Source organism: Melospiza georgiana, chromosome 15 (genome assembly GCF_028018845.1).
Source record: "Melospiza georgiana isolate bMelGeo1 chromosome 15, bMelGeo1.pri, whole genome shotgun sequence".
NCBI lineage: Eukaryota > Metazoa > Chordata > Aves > Passeriformes > Passerellidae > Melospiza > Melospiza georgiana.
Genome location: NC_080444.1, coordinates 3,496,489 through 3,512,709, shown reverse-complemented (window position 1 = coordinate 3,512,709; position 16,221 = coordinate 3,496,489). Strand labels below are relative to the sequence as shown.

General features: G+C 50.6%; 2 protein-coding genes across 6 annotated transcripts in view; one reads left to right on the top strand and one right to left on the bottom strand.

The window, feature by feature from the left end:
• UIMC1 (ubiquitin interaction motif containing 1) overlaps positions 1 to 6,799 on the bottom strand; it is a 39,509-nt gene extending 32,710 nt beyond the window's left edge. For all 4 annotated transcript variants that reach the window (XM_058034831.1, XM_058034832.1, XM_058034833.1 and 1 more), the window contains exons 1-2: positions 6,695 to 6,799; positions 2,301 to 2,458 (exon numbers count right to left, since the gene is read on the bottom strand). In XM_058034831.1, coding sequence (XP_057890814.1) covers positions 2,301 to 2,450 — 150 coding nt within the window. In that variant the 5' untranslated portion in view covers positions 2,451 to 2,458; positions 6,695 to 6,799. The remainder of the gene's footprint in view (positions 1 to 2,300; positions 2,459 to 6,694) is intronic.
• Positions 6,800 to 7,160: 361 nt separating this feature from the next.
• Positions 7,161 to 14,974, top strand: ZNF346 (zinc finger protein 346). Of its 2 annotated transcripts, none has more exons than XR_009115271.1 (7): positions 7,161 to 7,236; positions 7,408 to 7,511; positions 7,599 to 7,694; positions 8,932 to 9,082; positions 10,549 to 10,788; positions 13,255 to 13,400; positions 14,660 to 14,749. XR_009115271.1 is itself a non-coding variant. In XM_058034765.1 (7 exons), exons 1-7 carry the CDS (start codon positions 7,176 to 7,178, stop codon positions 14,763 to 14,765), a joined length of 852 nt encoding a protein of 283 aa, XP_057890748.1. In that variant the 5' UTR covers positions 7,161 to 7,175; the 3' UTR covers positions 14,766 to 14,974. The 2 variants fall into 2 exon arrangements, 1 of the variants encoding a protein (XP_057890748.1); XM_058034765.1 differs by having other exon boundaries at positions 13,307 to 13,400; positions 14,660 to 14,974.
• Positions 14,975 to 16,221: the final 1,247 nt, after the last annotated feature.

The window sequence follows — 16,221 nt, the reverse complement described above, 5'->3', positions numbered from 1 at the left end:
ACTACTTGAAATACTGTGTGTTTGTGAATGAACATCCATCTTCTGGCACAGACAACCAATTCCCAGTGGGATTAAACAGCCAAGGGAGATGGGAACCACTCTACTCATTCGGCATGTCTGCATTTTCAGAGACACAGTCTGCACAAAGAAGGTCATCTCCTCTGGATTCCACAGAGCCAGAGAGACTGCTCTTATTTTGTCTGACCCTTTCCAAAAAAAGAGAAGTGTTCCCCGAATCCAGGATTATATATAGCAGATATCAGAAAGCCTCACGTCCAGAAAACTTTTTTCTGATGCAGCTCTGCAGATGCCACAGCATAGACATGAGCAAAGAAAGGGAACTTGGCAAAATAACATGGATGAGCTTGATAATCCAGCATGACTGAAAAATTCCTGGGAGAGGCAGTCTGCCAAAGATCATCAAAAGTGAGAAGCTGGAGGCTTTCCAGGTGCAGCTGCTACAAGATCTGCTGGTCTGGAAGCAGAACTAGGGACTTGTTCTATAGATACCTGCCAAGAGACTGCCAAGGAAGAAAGCCATCGAATCAATGATGCCCAAATTGTCCTTGTAGCTTTTGATTCATAAGGAACCATGTCCTAACAGATGCAAGATTAATTGAGAATATATTGTTCTCTAAAATTGCTATTGATCTGAGCTTCCCACACCTCTTTTTGAACACACAACAAGGTCTTACCAGTGCAAGAACAACAGTTACAGCGTCCAAAATTGAAATTCAACTTGATGTACACAGAAGAACTGAGACAGTTACAGAAGGCAGACAGTTATTTTTTTGAGATCCCAAGTAAATCAGTTTTGCGTTTGATTTTGCAGAAAACAACACGACGAGACTGTGGCACTGGATCTGGAAGCTGATGACTCACAGAAAGAGAGTGAACTGAATAAATCCACTCATTCAACTGACTGAACTGTTGTCACTTAAACACAACCTAATTGGCTCTTTAACGGCCTCTCTGAGCATATCCTTTTCTGTAATATGACCGATTATGCCATCAGAATTTATTGTTTATAGACAAACTTAGAGAACAGTGAGGGAGCCTAACCTTTTTATAGATGTGTTTTAAGAGACGTTTGTTTCCTCTTTTTCAGATACGTGCACATTGAGATGAATAATTGCAGACAATAACAGGTCCTGATCTTTTATGTACTGCAGCAGCTCTTATAGCTGCTGATTTCTTTTTTCCTTATAGGTTTCACAATAAAGGCCAGTGATGCAGCAGACATCTGAAGTTAACTTAGCATATTGCAGAGCTAAGGGTTTAACCCCACTGAACTATTACTGCCATATGTTCCATTTCTTTCAGGGAATTTCCCAATGGGAAAGAACTCAGACAATGTGAAGAAAAAACATCCAATATCGTTTGCCCTACAGCTTCTTACTGTTTATTTCTAGTGATTTTCCCCTCCTCACATGATAATCGCCTTATTGGAGAGCAGCACACTGCAGATGTGGGAGCAAAAGGGACCTGATTTAAGATCTACAGCTTGAGAGTGAACTGAAATGCTTTTGAAAATGGTGGAATTACAAAAAGCAGCTTAGGATCCCCAATCACCAGCAAGACAGAGCAAAGCCGTACGAGTCACACATAAAAAACTGATTGTAATAATTTCCTCTGGTGAGCCTCACTCAGTCAGGCACAGGTTCTGAGGGCTCTGGGTTTCCCCCAGGCAGGAGTTCCCATGCTCATGCCGTGTAACCAACACAGACATTTCAATCTTGAGGGTAATGCTGATGTGCATAAGCTGACGCTGGGGATCAGGGATCTGAGCCTTGATGCCTTAGCCAGGCACTCCCACACCACATTCACCTTTACATCCTTTGGAGCTGGGTTACAAACTCAGGCTCCTGTAATTCAGAATCAGTTTACCAGGCACTGCCTGTCTCTGAGCTACTCACAAGCCTGAGTTCTGAATCATTTTCTTATCTATTTGCACATAATACAGAATCATGTTGCTAAGGTTTAGCTGGAAATCAATCAAACAAAAATTATGAAAAAAAGATTTGTAAAGGGATTGAGGAAAGGTTACTTTTAAATTACATTTCAGATTCAGTTCTGAGAGGATTTGGTTATCAAATCCCAGACTCATAACTCACCCTCATGAAGCACACCATTCATTTCCTAGTCAAATAGGATTTGATTCATCTCATATGTAAGAAAAGGAACAGCACAGGACCCTCTGTGCAAAGCCTGACCCCAGCACGACAGCAAGGGCTGCTCTGGCACTGTCCTGCAGCAGCAGGGCCCAGCCCAGGCTCTGGGCACCCCAACCCATCACTGACCTCTCCATCACTGTCGGATATAACAATAAATGCATCCACAAAACTGCGCTTCTTCCTGGCATTGGCTGGGTTCTTCTTCTCTTCCTCCTCTTCCTCTTCATCCTGAGCTCGAGACTCCAGGCCCTCTGCAGGCTTCTTCCTCCTCGGCATCCTTCACTCTGAAACAGAGGGAAAGATTAAAAGCCATTTGTTTCCTTCTGATTTAGATTTCCCCTAGCACTTTTTTTTTTTTGCTATATTTAGGCAAAAGACCCCAGGCACTGAAACCTTATTACAAAGCATGGTGGATTTAGTGTTACTGGGAGCCACATGCACCAGTCACCACTCATCTAGTTAAGAACACTTTATTACAGCTGATTGCTAAAAAGGGGTTTCAGGGGAACAGCAACACAGACCAAAGCCACTCTGAATGCCTTGTTCCAGAGCAATGAGGCTTTCCTCTAAAAGCCCATCAGCAAACTCCTCCACAGCATCGCTTCACAGGGGGTCTGCCACCCTCCAACACAACCTCCCCACCTCAGCCCCACATCTTGACCAAAACAAACCAGGCTGCGGCAGTGAATCAAGCTGACATTTGCACACCAGACCAAGAAACCACCACAGCACAGCCCTTTGTCAGCTTTTGTATTTGACAAAATCAGGGGGAAAGGCATTGTGCGTTCAAGGATGCTGTCCTGCTGTCTGCACAGCTCAGTGCATGGCTGCTCCAGCACTACAGACAGGGAAAACACAGACAATGGCAGCAGGCAGGCTGGAAACAAGACAACAGGTTTATCTGGCAGTGTGGATTTCTCAATGAGCAGCAGCAGCCTCCGGAAGAACTCCATCCAGACATGCCCGAACCATCCGCATTAACGAAGGCACTTAAAGAGCAGCGAGCAACCTGCTGAGTGTTATTAGTGCAAACCTGAGTGCATGGAACAATTGAGAGCAGGTGCCCACACAATGCAAACTGGTACTTCAGCATCCCTTCCCTTGGCAGCCCACAGACTGATGGAGAGGGATGCACAGCAAGCATTAGCTGTCTGGATCCATAAGAGCTCAGAGGCGAGGATTGGGAAGAGATCTCAGTAAAGGAGAGCAGCAGGATGGCACAGAGTTAAATCACAATCACCCTTTCCTGCCTATGCTTGCTCTTTGCCTGGTAGCTCAACAATAACATTCAGTGCTTCTTGAACTGTGATGTAAAAGAGCCTTACAAAGCAGGCTGAGCATGACCAGCTCTGCTGAAGTTCAATTAAACATGAGCAGACAGAGGTTGAACAACAAGCCCCTGGTTCCACATCAGGGAACAGCAGAGCTGGAAATGCAAGTCAAGCTGGCCGGCTCCCAGACCAGTGTCCTTCCCCAGAATCACTCTGCCTTCCTTCAAGATCACTGAAATAGCTCAGATGTGTGCAGCGATCTAAAATAAGAGTCAGAGAAGATGCAACAGAAACCCTGCATCACCCAGGATAGAGCCAAACCCTTCTCTGTAACACCACAAAATTGCAAACAGCCACGGCGTAGAGAAACACTAAGGGAGGCCAAAATCCTCATCAGCGCCGAGAACAGCAGTGCATTGCTCCATCTACAGTCCGAGCAGCACGGTGAGGAATAACCACGCTCCCTCCCCACGATCTGCAGCCTTCCTTCTGCAAATACACGCACACACACGCCCAGAGACAAAAGGTGATTATCCTGGTGAGTCATGATTTGCACCAAAGGTTTGCTGAGCCCTCTGAAAGCAGAAGGTTGCACAAATGGGCAGTCACGGCGCCAAAGTGGCTGCAAGGACCTCTGCAGTCCTCCAGTGCTTGTCTGTTGAGGAATGATAGAATGGCTTGGGTTGAAAGGGACCTTAAAGATCATCTCATTCCAAACCCTTTCTAAGACATCTTCCACTATCCCAGGTTGCTCCAAGCCCTGTCCAACCTGGTCTTGGTTGCTCCCAGGGATGGGGAAGCCACAGCTTCTCTGGACAACCTGTGCCAGTGTCTCACCACTCTCACAGGGAAGAATTTCTTCCTAATATCTAATTTAATCCTGCCTTCTGTCAGGATTTGGAGCCATTAAAGGAAGGCAAAATAAAAACAAGCTCGGCTTTTGGTGAAGCACTGGCTCTTGAAAAACAAAGCTGTTCAGTTCCAGCTAAGCTGAACTCCAGTGCTGTCGGAATATCCTCACTATATGCTCTCCATTTTTTTCTCTTTCGCTACAAATGGTCTCTTTGCCCTCCCTGCTCAGGGAGATGAGCCAAGCCTCACACCCAGCTGCTGTGAGCTGCCTCCACGAAATGCATCCATGGTGGTGGAGAATGTTCCCTTATCTTTGGAAAACCACTCACTCATGAGCCACGAGGAGCACAGAAGGGCCGACACAGGGTCACTGAGGCTTTGGAGAGGCAGCCTATAAACCTTCTTACCCCCACAACAAAAGCAACAGCAAAAAACAACTGCTGCGCTGCCTCTTTTTTTTTTTTTTTTTTTTTTTTTGTTTTCAATCCATGCTGGTATCACCATCGCTCCTCTGACTCTGCGATACATCTTCTCCTCTGTGCTCTGTGCTAAATAAGAGATCACTGAGAAATATCAGCTGAAGTTATGATGAGTCACCTACCTTCAACATTTAAAGGAGAGAAAAGAGGAGATGTAAGAGATGTAACCACACAACTCCCACAACGCTTCTGAAAATGAAGGGACTTGTGGCAAAGAGAGTCTCTGAAAATGTAACTAAGGGAACAAGACAAGTAAGAGATCACTGGTAGCTGTGCTAGTCTGAAGCTGTGAGTAGGAGAGCAGTAATAGCTTTTATTAGACAAGCTGGTGTAGCTGAGGGAAGACAACACGCATCAGAGCACAGACCTCCTCTTCAGGAAGCGAAGTTGAGCATATTTTGCTTTTAGCACTCTTGGAAAGGATAGTTGTGAGTGCCTGAGGGGAAGATACCTGCTTTCAGACCCAGCAAAAAAAGAGAAAAAGGCCAGAGACTGAATTATCTAAAATTACCTTTGCAGTCCAGTCTGCAGACTCATTTTGCAGTTATCCAGATTTTTTTCCAACTCTGAATTTAAGAGAATTTCTTTGTAAACGCTCTGACAGCAAAGGTGACCTCCTGACAAGGAACTCGCACATGCCACGCTTCTCCAGTCACATTTTTAGGGATATCCTTGAAGATCCCCAACTTGTGATTATTTGTCATTTTCCCTCTCATCTATCATTTTGATGAATCAGAAAGCAATTACCGACAGAATAATTCTAAATCTTGACACTGCAGCTACAGACCTGCCAAGCTGTGACAGCTTGAAAAATGCTCGAAAAAACCAAGCCAAAAAAAATGAATGACTCTCATCCCCGGATGAGTTCCTGAGTGGTTGGAGACACAGGCTGTCGCTTTGTAAACAACTCCCCCCACCTCGGGAAGCAGAGGCACGACGCTCCCCGCGCTCAGGCGGGTCAGCACCACCCGCTTCCATGGAAATACCATCCCCAGACCCTCGGCTCGACCCCGCACGCAGGGCCCAGCTGCTGCTCCGTGAGCAGGACACGAGGGCTGGCAGCGCCCCGGGGAGAGAGAAATTGTTGAGAGGATTGATCCATTTAAAGAGCTGGCTCTGCACAGAGGGGACAGGGCACTGCAGAGGCCACGCATGGCCGGGCGCATCCGCGCAGGCTGCTGAGCTCTCGGGAGATGCTCCCTGCTCCAGCGCCCTCGAGTCTGCCCGCAGCATCTCCCTCCTCCAAGGGCAGGGGAGGAAAATGTTTTCGTCCCTGTACATGGAGGAAAAAGCGACCCTCGCCCCAGAACCCACCCACGGTCCTTTCCCTTTACCCGCTGCCTTCGGGCACTGCGTGGAAATTTACAAGGATGGGGTCAGGGATACTCGACAGGCTGGGGAGAAGCATGGGGGATCCCCGGCGGGAGAGGCGTGAGCTCTGGGGAAGGGGATCGGCCACAGGTGGGCAAACCTAAGGGAAGGGAGCGTGCAGAGGATGCCCAGAAAAGGGGAAGGGAGCCGGGCCTGGCAAGAGGAACAGGAGAGGCAGGAGCACCTCGATCTTAGGGGATGCGGCCAAGGCAGAGCTCCGGTTTTCTGGTCCTCTCCCCAGGGGACGGTCCAGGAGGAGTTCCAGGGCATCCCCAGGGACAGCACCTGAGATCCCTCCAGGCAAAAGACAGAGGAAGTGCCCCTAGAGGGAGACGCAAGGTGTCCTTTCCCCAGGGGACAGCGCTGGGGGCCAGTCCCGGGCCGCCGCGGGCGGGGACCGGAGGTCATACCTGGGGGAGGTCAGCCCGGGGGCAGGGACCGGAGAATGGCCCCGGGCGAGGGAAGGGGTTTCCCTGGCAGCCCCGGGAGCCCCGCGGCTCGCCCGGGACCCAGCAGCGGCATGCCCCGCAGGGCACAAGGTACTCACCGGGCCCGGGCCGCCCCGTTGCCCGCGGCCTCCCCGCCTGGTCGCCCGCACCGGCCCCGGTCGGCGGGCCCCGCACCCGCGCTCAAGTTGGCGGCGGAGGCCTCATTGCCCTCAACCAAGATGGCGGCAGCGGCTTCGCTGCGTTTCACGTGGTCATCGGGGAGCTGAAGCGGGCAGCGCCATGTCCGTGGCTGGCGGACAGCAGGCCCAGATACATCGTTCTAAGGTGCTCGTGGTCTCGCCCTTATATCATCCCGGACGCCGCTTCCTCAAGAGAAGGATGCGCTGCGTCGCTTAAACACCCATACAAACGAGCCGCCACGGGGATGCCGCAATACCCCTGTGCCCATAACCAACATGTCCGCCGCCGCCTCCCTTGGAGGGCGCGGTGCTCTCGCGGGATCCGCCCCGCCGTTGCTAGGCGCGGAGGGGGCGCGCGGGCGGCTTCTCGCGAGAACAGCGTGAGGCGGCGACGGCGGCCATGGCGGACGGGGCCGGTAGCAACGGGGACGCTGCGGGGCCGCTGGTGGGCAAAGAGGCGGGTGAGGCGGCGGCACCGGGAGCGGGCGGGTGCTCGGGCCCCACGTGGTGCCCTCTAGCCCGGTTGGATCCTGCGAGGTGCGGGCATCCCGAACAGGGACGGCCCGCACCTCGCGGGGTCCCACCGGGCCGCTGACGCCCCCGTTTTGTGTCTGACCCCTCTCACCACACAGTGGAGCGGCTGATCCGGGAGAACGGACACATTTTCACCGAGGCGCAGTGCAAGGTGTGCAGCGCCCTGCTCATCTCCGAGTCCCAGCGGCTGGCTCACTATCAGGTAAGGAATGGGGAGCCCCTCGCCTCGGCCCCAGCCCAGCCCCGGGCTCGGCCAGGCACCGAGCGGGGCTTTCTCTGCTTTCCCCAGAGCAAGAAACACGCCAACAAGGTGAGACGCTACCTGTCCATCCACGGCGGCGAGGAGGGTGCCCACGGGAAGAAGATGAAGCTGGAGGTGAAGCAGGTGAGAGGAGAGCTGATCAATGTCTATAAGTAATGTCTACAGTGTCTTAAGATCTAGAGGGTAAGTCCTGTGAAGAGCAACTGATGGGGATGTTCCAGAAATGTGAGGTCCCTCTTACTGGGGATATTCCAGAACCGTTTGGATACAATCCTGTGCAAAGTGCTGAGATGACCCTGCTTGAGCAGAGAGGTTGGACCAGGTGGGCCGCCAGGTGGTCCCTTCCAGCCTGATCCATCCTTGTGTTCTGTGAGCACAGGATCCACCAGGGCTAAATACAGCTCTGTGGGACCTGCAGAGCTCAAGGCAGTTGCACAGCCTTGTGAGTTAACAAGGAAAATGCTCTCAGAAAGGGCTTTGTGAGAACTGAGAAGCTCAATGGCAGGTGTTTCACCAGGCCGTGTCCCAGTTCCTGCTTCCCTCTCTGCTCAGACAGCCTCTTTGAGCCTGTTCTCCCCATTTAAACAAATGCATGCTCCTCTTTTTGATAGTCTTGCTCGAAATGACAGAGAAAAAACAGGAGCAACAGCTTGTGAGGAGAATCGTTGTATATCATGCAGAGCACGTTGGGTTCATCATCCACAGGAATTCTCTTCCCAGAGCGTTCTTTATTTTACTTATTTAGGTTCCCTCAGCTGGTAGCTGGAGCCTGTTGGTCAGTGAAGGCCCCACGTTCCGTTCAGCCATCTGTCTGCCCCGTGACTCCCTTGGGGAACAGATTCCACTTTATGATTGCTTCAGCTGTAATCCCCAACTCTGGCATTTGCGGGGAGCTGGGGGATAACAGCAGATGCCTTTGCACATAGTGTCAGGCTGAGAACTGCCTGCTGCTGCCTCCTCAGCTGGTGTTGTGTTGCAGATGACCCAGCTGATAGTGATGTTTGTGCTGCTCAGTTCACGTCTTGCAGGGGATGAAGCTGTGTGGTCCAATTTCGGCAGCCACAGGTTTAACCTTGTCCTTAACCCAAACAGGCCAGAGCTGCCTCTCTGCCTGGAGTGTTTGCCAACAGGTTAAAAACAGCAGTCTGGTGCAAGAACACTCTCCAGGGAGGGAGAGGGTGATGCTGCATCATGGAAGTTCTACCTAGTCACGCTTCATCGACTTAACACCCAGATGTCTTTGGTGATCTTTATTTAGACCCCCAAACTGTAGTGTTTCTCCTCAAAACCAGGAGGCTGGATGGGATGACCTGCAGAGGTCCTTCCCAGCCTCTGCAGCTCAGTGTTTCTCTGTGCACAGGACAGCAAGCAGGAAGGCAGCAATGGGGAAGACAGGAACAAGTGTTGTCCCATCTGCAACATGACCTTCTCCTCTCCGGCCGTGGCAACTTCTCACTACCTGGGCAAGACTCATGCCAAGAACATGAAGCAGCAGGCCCCCAAAGCAGAAGGTATGAGTGTCTGCAGCACCTTCACGTTGTCCCAAAGGGCTGTTGAGATGGTTGTTGAACCCCAAGTGTGAGCTCTTGTAAGAGAGTGTGCTCTTTGCCATGAAACAGATTAAGCCAGCAGTGCACCTCCAGAGACCTGGCTGTGCCAGCCTGCTCAATGGACTGGCATTGACAAGAGGTTGTGTGGGTTTTTTTTTTGCTTTGTTTGGGGGAAATGCAGCTGGCAGCAGGCACTGTACCCATCCCTGTATGCAGGGACCAGGTGTGTGATGTTAAGATGTAGTACTGCCTGCCAAGGGTGTGATGCTCATTAAATGTTAGAGACTGAAGTGACTGGTGAAACTCTGATCTGGCAAATTCCCCAGGGCTGCTCAGCTACAACAATGTGGCCTCTGAGGTTCGCAGACTCAGGAGCTGCAGATTGCTGGGGAGAATACAGCTGGGGACACATCAGTATGTGCTTGTTCTGACCTTGTCTGCCCCCACACAGCTGCCTGTGTGTCCCATCCCTTTGCCAGCAGCCAGAAAGGCCTGGTGGGTGAGGAGTGACACCCTCTGTCCAGGGCAGGCAGGGGTGGCCATGGGCCAGGGGGGCTGCAGCTGGCCAGGACAGAAGGAAAGCACAGCCCTTGAGTGCACCTGAGGATGGCAGCTTGTGCTAATTCCAAGCTGGGGACTTGTGAGTCACCCAGACTCCCGGCTCCTGGGATCTTCCAGGCAGATGTCTGTCCCAGCATGTCTTCATCACTTTGCTAAAATGTGTGCACAGCAAAGCCCACCTCCAGGATCTTCTTGTTCTTTGGAGCTCTTGCATTTAGGTATGATAGGAGCCTGCAGGAAGATGTTCACTGAGCAGTCTGGTGTGTTCCTTTGGTGAGAGGAACTCTCTGATCCCTAGCAGGTTACTCACTCTGCTGTTTGGCACCCTGGAATGAGAGGGTGCAGGTTTCTCCACCACACAGAAGAGCTGCTTCCCTCTGTGGATTCCCTGTGTCAGACCTAGTCCCATTTGTGCTGTGTCTCATAAGACAAAACTCCTTATGAATTCAGGATCAGGTCCTGTTGCTGCACGGTGCTTCCAGAATCCTTTCCAGAATGCCTTTGCTGTGCAAGGGCTTGTGCCCATGTTCTGTCTGGGAGATGATAACAGCAGGTGGAAGCTCATTCATACCCAGTGTTTCTTGAATACAGTCATGCTTATGTTAAGGAGAAATATGCAAATCTGTTGGATTTTTTAAACCCTGAAAGTTTTCCTGGCATACTCTGAGTTATGTTACCACATCTTTAAATTCTGCAGCATTAAGGGAAGAGGTAGCAAAATCATTAATTGATTGAGATATTTTACATTGGCTAGGTTTGGGGTTTAGATATAGTGTGTTACTGGTTTTAATGTGGGTTTGGGTGAAATAAAGTAGTTTTTACCTGCGAGTTCTGTGACTGACCAGTGGTTTGGATTCACCCTACAGAAACGGTGCCCCCACAGAAACACCCTGCTGCCCTCCCCACCTCTACTGCATCCTCTAATGAAGAGAACAAGGACATTACTGACCCGGACAAGTTCTGTAGCCTCTGCCATGCCACTTTCAACAACCCCCTCATGGCAAAACAGCACTATGTAGGCAAGAAGCACAGAAAGCAGGAGACCAAACACAAGCTGATGGCACACTATGGACGAACCCCTGATGCACCAGCATCATCCTTCATGGGTGAGTTCTCAACAGGGAGGTTGATAACCAGCTGAAGAGCAGGGTGGGAGAGGAGCAGAATGTCTGACGGGCCTTTGGACAAGAGAGTGTGTGGGGAGGGAGCAGAGGAGTATTGCTTGTGATGAGGAACTTGATGATACACCCTAAGATTGATTTGGTTGATGTTGTAACCCCCAGCAGCAGATGTTTTAGACTGTAGCTACTCGTGACAGGCTTTGGGTTGTGTTGTGCGGTGCTGTTTAATCGGGGACGTGTCCTTTTTATTCTCTGTGCGGATAATCCAGGGATTTTGGCCAGTACTGTTTCTAGTTAGGTGATTGCATCCAAAATGGAAAGATAAAAGTGGCATTTGATGCTTAAAAGTCATCTTTGAGGGGACTAGCCAGAGATGGAAGGAATAGGTTTAACTGCACCTGCTGCTTCAAAGCACATGAAAGCCAGAAAGATTTCTCCCTGAATGCCTTTCTGCCTCTGTGTGGGCACTTCCATCTGATGAACTAATGCAGCTCTCTCTGGAGCAAGCAGGAATGTGGAAAAAAAAGCCCCAGAGCTATTAAGGAGGAACTTTAGGCAGACAGTTAAAACTCTTTTGGTTTATGATCTGCTGCTTATGAGCACTTGTACGTGATGAAAGCCCTCTGAGTCCAGTGAAAGCATTAGGCGCTCACAGAAAACTCCTTTGTTCCTCCCAGCAGCCTTCTGTTAGGCCAGGAAGTCTTAGTACCTGCTGGATACTTGAGGTAAATAATAAGCAGACAGATCATCTTAAAATCTTCATCAAGAGCTTCTTTCTCTGTCATAAAAACCCACACAAGCAGAAGATTAATTATTCTAATTCTTTGCAGGCCACCTTTAGATACCGGTAGCACTTATGACAAATGAGGCTCAATTAGCCAAGTAATGTTCTCTCCCACATTGCGTGGCCGTGTGGGAGATGGAAAAGGTGCTCAGTATCTCACGTTACCCATCTGCTCTGCACCTAATTAGTGGGGTCTGATGAATGGTTCCACTTGAGTGTGACTCAGGTGCTGACAGGGGCAGGAGCCCCAGCCCAGGCAGGCTGGGTAGGTGGGCAGTGTTTTTGCCTGGGTAGGTGGGCAGTGCCCTTGCCTGTGTGATTGATGTGTCCCAAGAAGTGCCAGCAGAATGGGAGTGTGTACAGTCACATCTCCAGGGCACTTCAGCTCTTCAGCAAAGGTTTCAGAGCTGGGCTATTATCAGGGGCTTCTCAGATGAGATGGGCTGCAGTCAGGGATGTTTTGTCCCCACTTTCTTTGCCTGTGTCTCTGTGCCACAGTTGTCCCTAAACTCTCTGCTGAGACCTGACTTGCAGCAGATAAAGATGTGTTCTTTGCAAATGGAACACTGAGGTGGTTGCCTGCTTAAAGTTCTTTGGGAAAAAGTGGTTTGGAGTTGAGGAGTGGAGTTTAGACAACTTTGTTCATGTGCCTGTTGGATGGGTTTGCAACAGAGAAACTTTGACATTGATGGTGCAAGGAAGCAGACCTGAAGGCTGTATCAGCTCCTCTGACCTTTACTGCCCAGATCCAGCTCCATTTTGAGAGCTGAGTGTCCCACTGCATTCTGACATGTCTGAGGTGCAGCAGCCACATGGCAAAGTGTCTGCAGCATCCAGAGTTGAGCTTCCCAATGATTTACTGCTCTGCACTCCTGGAGTCCATCTCTCTTTTACCTTAAGGAAATGTTTTCCTTGTGAGAGTCCCAACCAGAGCCCTTCCCCAGTGCCCCAAAATTTAGGAGCGCTTACTGTCTTGAGGACAAGTGCCAGGATTTTTCCCTGTTAGAGACTCCTGTGCTGCAGTACTTGCCTGTTTGGTATCTGTGACCTCCTGAACTTTCAGTCCAGCTGGAGTTGTCATGTTACACAAAACCAATGATCCTGTCAAGTACCACTATTGTTGGAAACTTTTTTTTCCCTGGCAGTTAACTGATCCACTGACTGTAACCAAACTGCTTGAGGACAGAGCTTAATATCCTCAGCTGGCACCTCAGCAAGGCTTAGCAAAATGCTGCATTGTGGAGCTGGACAGTGGGTGTAATCTCCTCTGGCTGCCTTTTTTATTGAAATGTTATAAGCTTACAAGTTCAGTATAGCTTTATTTTCTGTTTTGAGTTGTCCAGATGAGCAGAAGTGGGAATATGGGAGAGAAATGGAGTTGCAAAGGCAGTATAGCCTTTGGGGTTTGGGGTCCAAATCTGAAACTTTTACTATGCCTGATGCTATGAACTGTTTGCAGGGAACATGTGTGTGTTTTTTAGCGATGAACAAACTGTGTTCTGATCAGGAAAGCTTTTTTGGCTTAGTGATTCCCTTGCAATAACTGGCTGATACATGGTGGGGTAGTGGGATTCTGTGGTCTCCCTGCCTGGTCAGATTGTTGACTGTTATTTGTCATTGTTTAGGGTTTAATAAATCAGGTGATGGAGTATCTTGCTTGTTTCTAGCTCAGGCACGGGGATTGGCTTCTGTGTGTGCTAACCTTGCTGTCTGTTTCAGCTGGGAAGGGCTACCCCTGCAACACATGTAACATAGTGCTGAACTCCATAGAGCAGTACCAAGCTCACATCAGCGGCTTCAAACACAAGAATCAGTAAGTAATGTTCTTGTCTAAGTGTGTTTCCAGCCTTGCTGTTCAAATCGATGGCCTAAATATAACCTAAAATGCAGTTTTGAGCACGTGTTTCCAGCTGACTTCCAAACAGAGCAGCAGGGGCTGTGCAGGCTCTCTGTGTCCTGACGCTGCTCCAGGAGCTCCCTCTGCAGACAGCCCAGTCGTGCTGCCGAGGTAGAAGTGCCTCCAGTTGCTTTTGGTTCCTAATAGTTCAGCTCAGCACAGACCTTTGCAGTGAACCTGACACCTATTAAACACAGTTTCTCTTAACAACAGAGATTTTAATTTAATTAAGGACTGGCTCAGTGGAGATCTGCTTGCAATTCTAATCCCCTTTGGGATTGCTTGTTTTAAAATTTGGCATATAGTCAGCACGCTCCAGAAACCTGGACTGTATTGCTGAACTCACTCTTGCAGCTGGCAAGTTAAATAATGGCATCCCCTGCATATATTATTAATTGAAAAAAATTATGCTGCCAGATGATTAATACCAAAAATACTTGTTCTGGAGACTGCCAATCTTTAATTTAAGAGCCTTCACTTAAAGAGCCTGGGTAATGAGCCTGGGTTGGTTAGAAAGCTTTTTAAAAGGAAGAAGTATTAGGAAATCCTACCTGAAGGGAGGGCAGGCTCCTAGCCAAATTCCCCAGAAGGGATAGGAAGAAAACTGGAATCTCTTGCTGCATGTCTGTGGAATAACAGCCTCCTGGTCCCTGAGCTCTGGGGAGTACTTGATGGGAAGATGTCTTTCATCCCAGGGAAGTTCCAGCTCTCGAACAGCACAGTTAGATCAGTGTATAGGAAGTATCCCATTCTAGAGAGAAAACATGTTCCCAACACACATATTAATGTTCTCTTTAAGGACGCTGCTGCTGTCAGAGCTGTTGCAGCCACACAACTCCCTTTCAGAATGCTGCTCTGGATTCAGCTGTGCAGTCCTGTTCCAGCTTCTGCAGCCTGCAGAGAGGCAGGATGCTTGCTTTGTAATGGGAGCCCTTTAGCAGCCCTTGAGCTCTGCCGCAGCTAATTCTGCCATGCTAAAGGTGTCTGTTTACACACAGGCACAGAGAGCAGGGATTCACTTGGAAGATTTTCTGGCAAGTTGTTGCCTTGGCTGCAGTAGGCTGTTGCTCTGCTGACAGCCTTGCCTGCTGAGCAGTGATTGCAGCTGGCACATTTCAGAGCATTTGTGACATTGTCTCCTTTTTTTCCTTTCTCTTGCTCCCTTCAATGTGCAGGATGCCAGGAGCAGTGCCGGTTGTCGGACCGTTCCCGCCACAACAGTATGTCCGGGAAGAGTCAACTGGCCCAGGAGGCTACAGTTACTTCAGCCAAGACCTCTAGAGCAAGTTGCAGCACTATTCTTGGAGTTGTTGGTGGCCCCAGAACGCACATCCTTTGCCAGCCCACAATGGTTTCATTATCCCTCTGGATAAGCAAAGCCCTACCCTCCTGTATACACCCGTTGAGCAGAACGGGGACTGAATCTGTCAGGAAAAGGATCCAGCTGGAAGAGACTTGCTAGACAGCAAATACTTCACTCCCTTAGAGTAGTTTTCATTGTGTAATTGCTTCCTGTGAAGGTGGGTGCGGTGTGAGAGGAAGTGTCTATCTGCTGTAAGGAGGGTTTGGCAGCAAGCTGGTAGTGGCACCTTCTCCCTGTCCCCTCTGGGGGGCTGCCCATTCTGCTGCTGGGCTGCTCTCAGAGGGACACCAGCACCCATGGGCACTCCCAGGCATGACAAGAGGGGACCTCGAGCCTGGCTGTGGGACCAGAGCCACCCACATGGCCAGGAGGCTGAGGATGGAGTATGGCCCTTGTCCCTAGGTGTGCCCTGGTGTTGGTGCTGTTGACCCAGCTCTGCTCCTCCCTGCCCTGGGCCAGGGCTCTGGCTGCCTTGCCAGTCTGAACTCCATTGCCTTCTGGGCTGGCAGAGGATAGAGCCACCCACCAGCCACATCCTCCACAAAAACACCACAATCCCCTGCCCAGGCCACAGCCAGCTCTGTGGAGCCAGTTGCTCCTCCAGGAGCACACCCAGGGTCCCTGCCTCAGCCAGGAGAAGCTCAGTCCTGGCCACAGCCCCAGCCACTGCCATCCCTCGTGGCCCCTCAGGCTCCATTGAGTAAATCAAGTGCAGATGTGGAGTCAGGACCGGGTGCCTGCTTACAATTAGGGGCTGGGAAGTTTGGGATGGCCCCGTTCTTCCTTTGCAGTTCCTTGCCATGGCTGCTGCTTCACTGGGCTGAGCCCCCAATGTTGTGCAGGGGACAGGGCTGGTGAGCAAAGCTCCTGCTTTCTTGGCCCATAGATCAGCACTGTGGTGCCCAACCCAGCACATGGTGTGTGCCATGTCCCCGTGGGGAGCAGGACGTGCTGGCCCCATGCACCTCGTTCCCTGTGCCAGCTGTGACCGCAGCACTTCCCCACACAGAGCAGGAAGAGGTGGCTGGGCTGCAGCAGGACAAGGCATGACGCTGCCCACCCTCCTGCCATGTCACCCTCAACTTGTATGTTCCCTGCCCAGCCTTTACTACCCAGATTTGTGGATGCTCCTGTGCCATGCTGGAGGCTAGAAGGAGCCTGGGCCCCTGGTGTCCCTGTCCTGCACCCCCTGCACTGGGCCCCACATTCTTGGCTCCCCAGAGGGAGCAGCAGGTTTATGTTTGCCAAGTTCTGCCTGGTTAAACCTTAACCGAGCTGGGTTGCTCCATGAGTCCCTCCCAGCTGAGATAAGGATGGGCAGGCAGGACCAGGGCCTGGTGGGACGCACTGCCCCAAACCTGGCTGCTTGTCTCC

Excerpts from the sequence above, each read along its gene's own strand:
- ZNF346 (XM_058034765.1), top strand. The coding sequence starts at position 7,176 with ATGGCGGACGGGGCCGGTAGCAACGGGGACGCTGCGGGGCCGCTGGTG. Across the intron at positions 7,237-7,407 it reads GCTGGTGGGCAAAGAGGCGG|TGGAGCGGCTGATCCGGGAG; the intron begins GTGAGGCGGCGG and ends CTCACCACACAG. Across the intron at positions 7,512-7,598 it reads AGCGGCTGGCTCACTATCAG|AGCAAGAAACACGCCAACAA; the intron begins GTAAGGAATGGG and ends TGCTTTCCCCAG.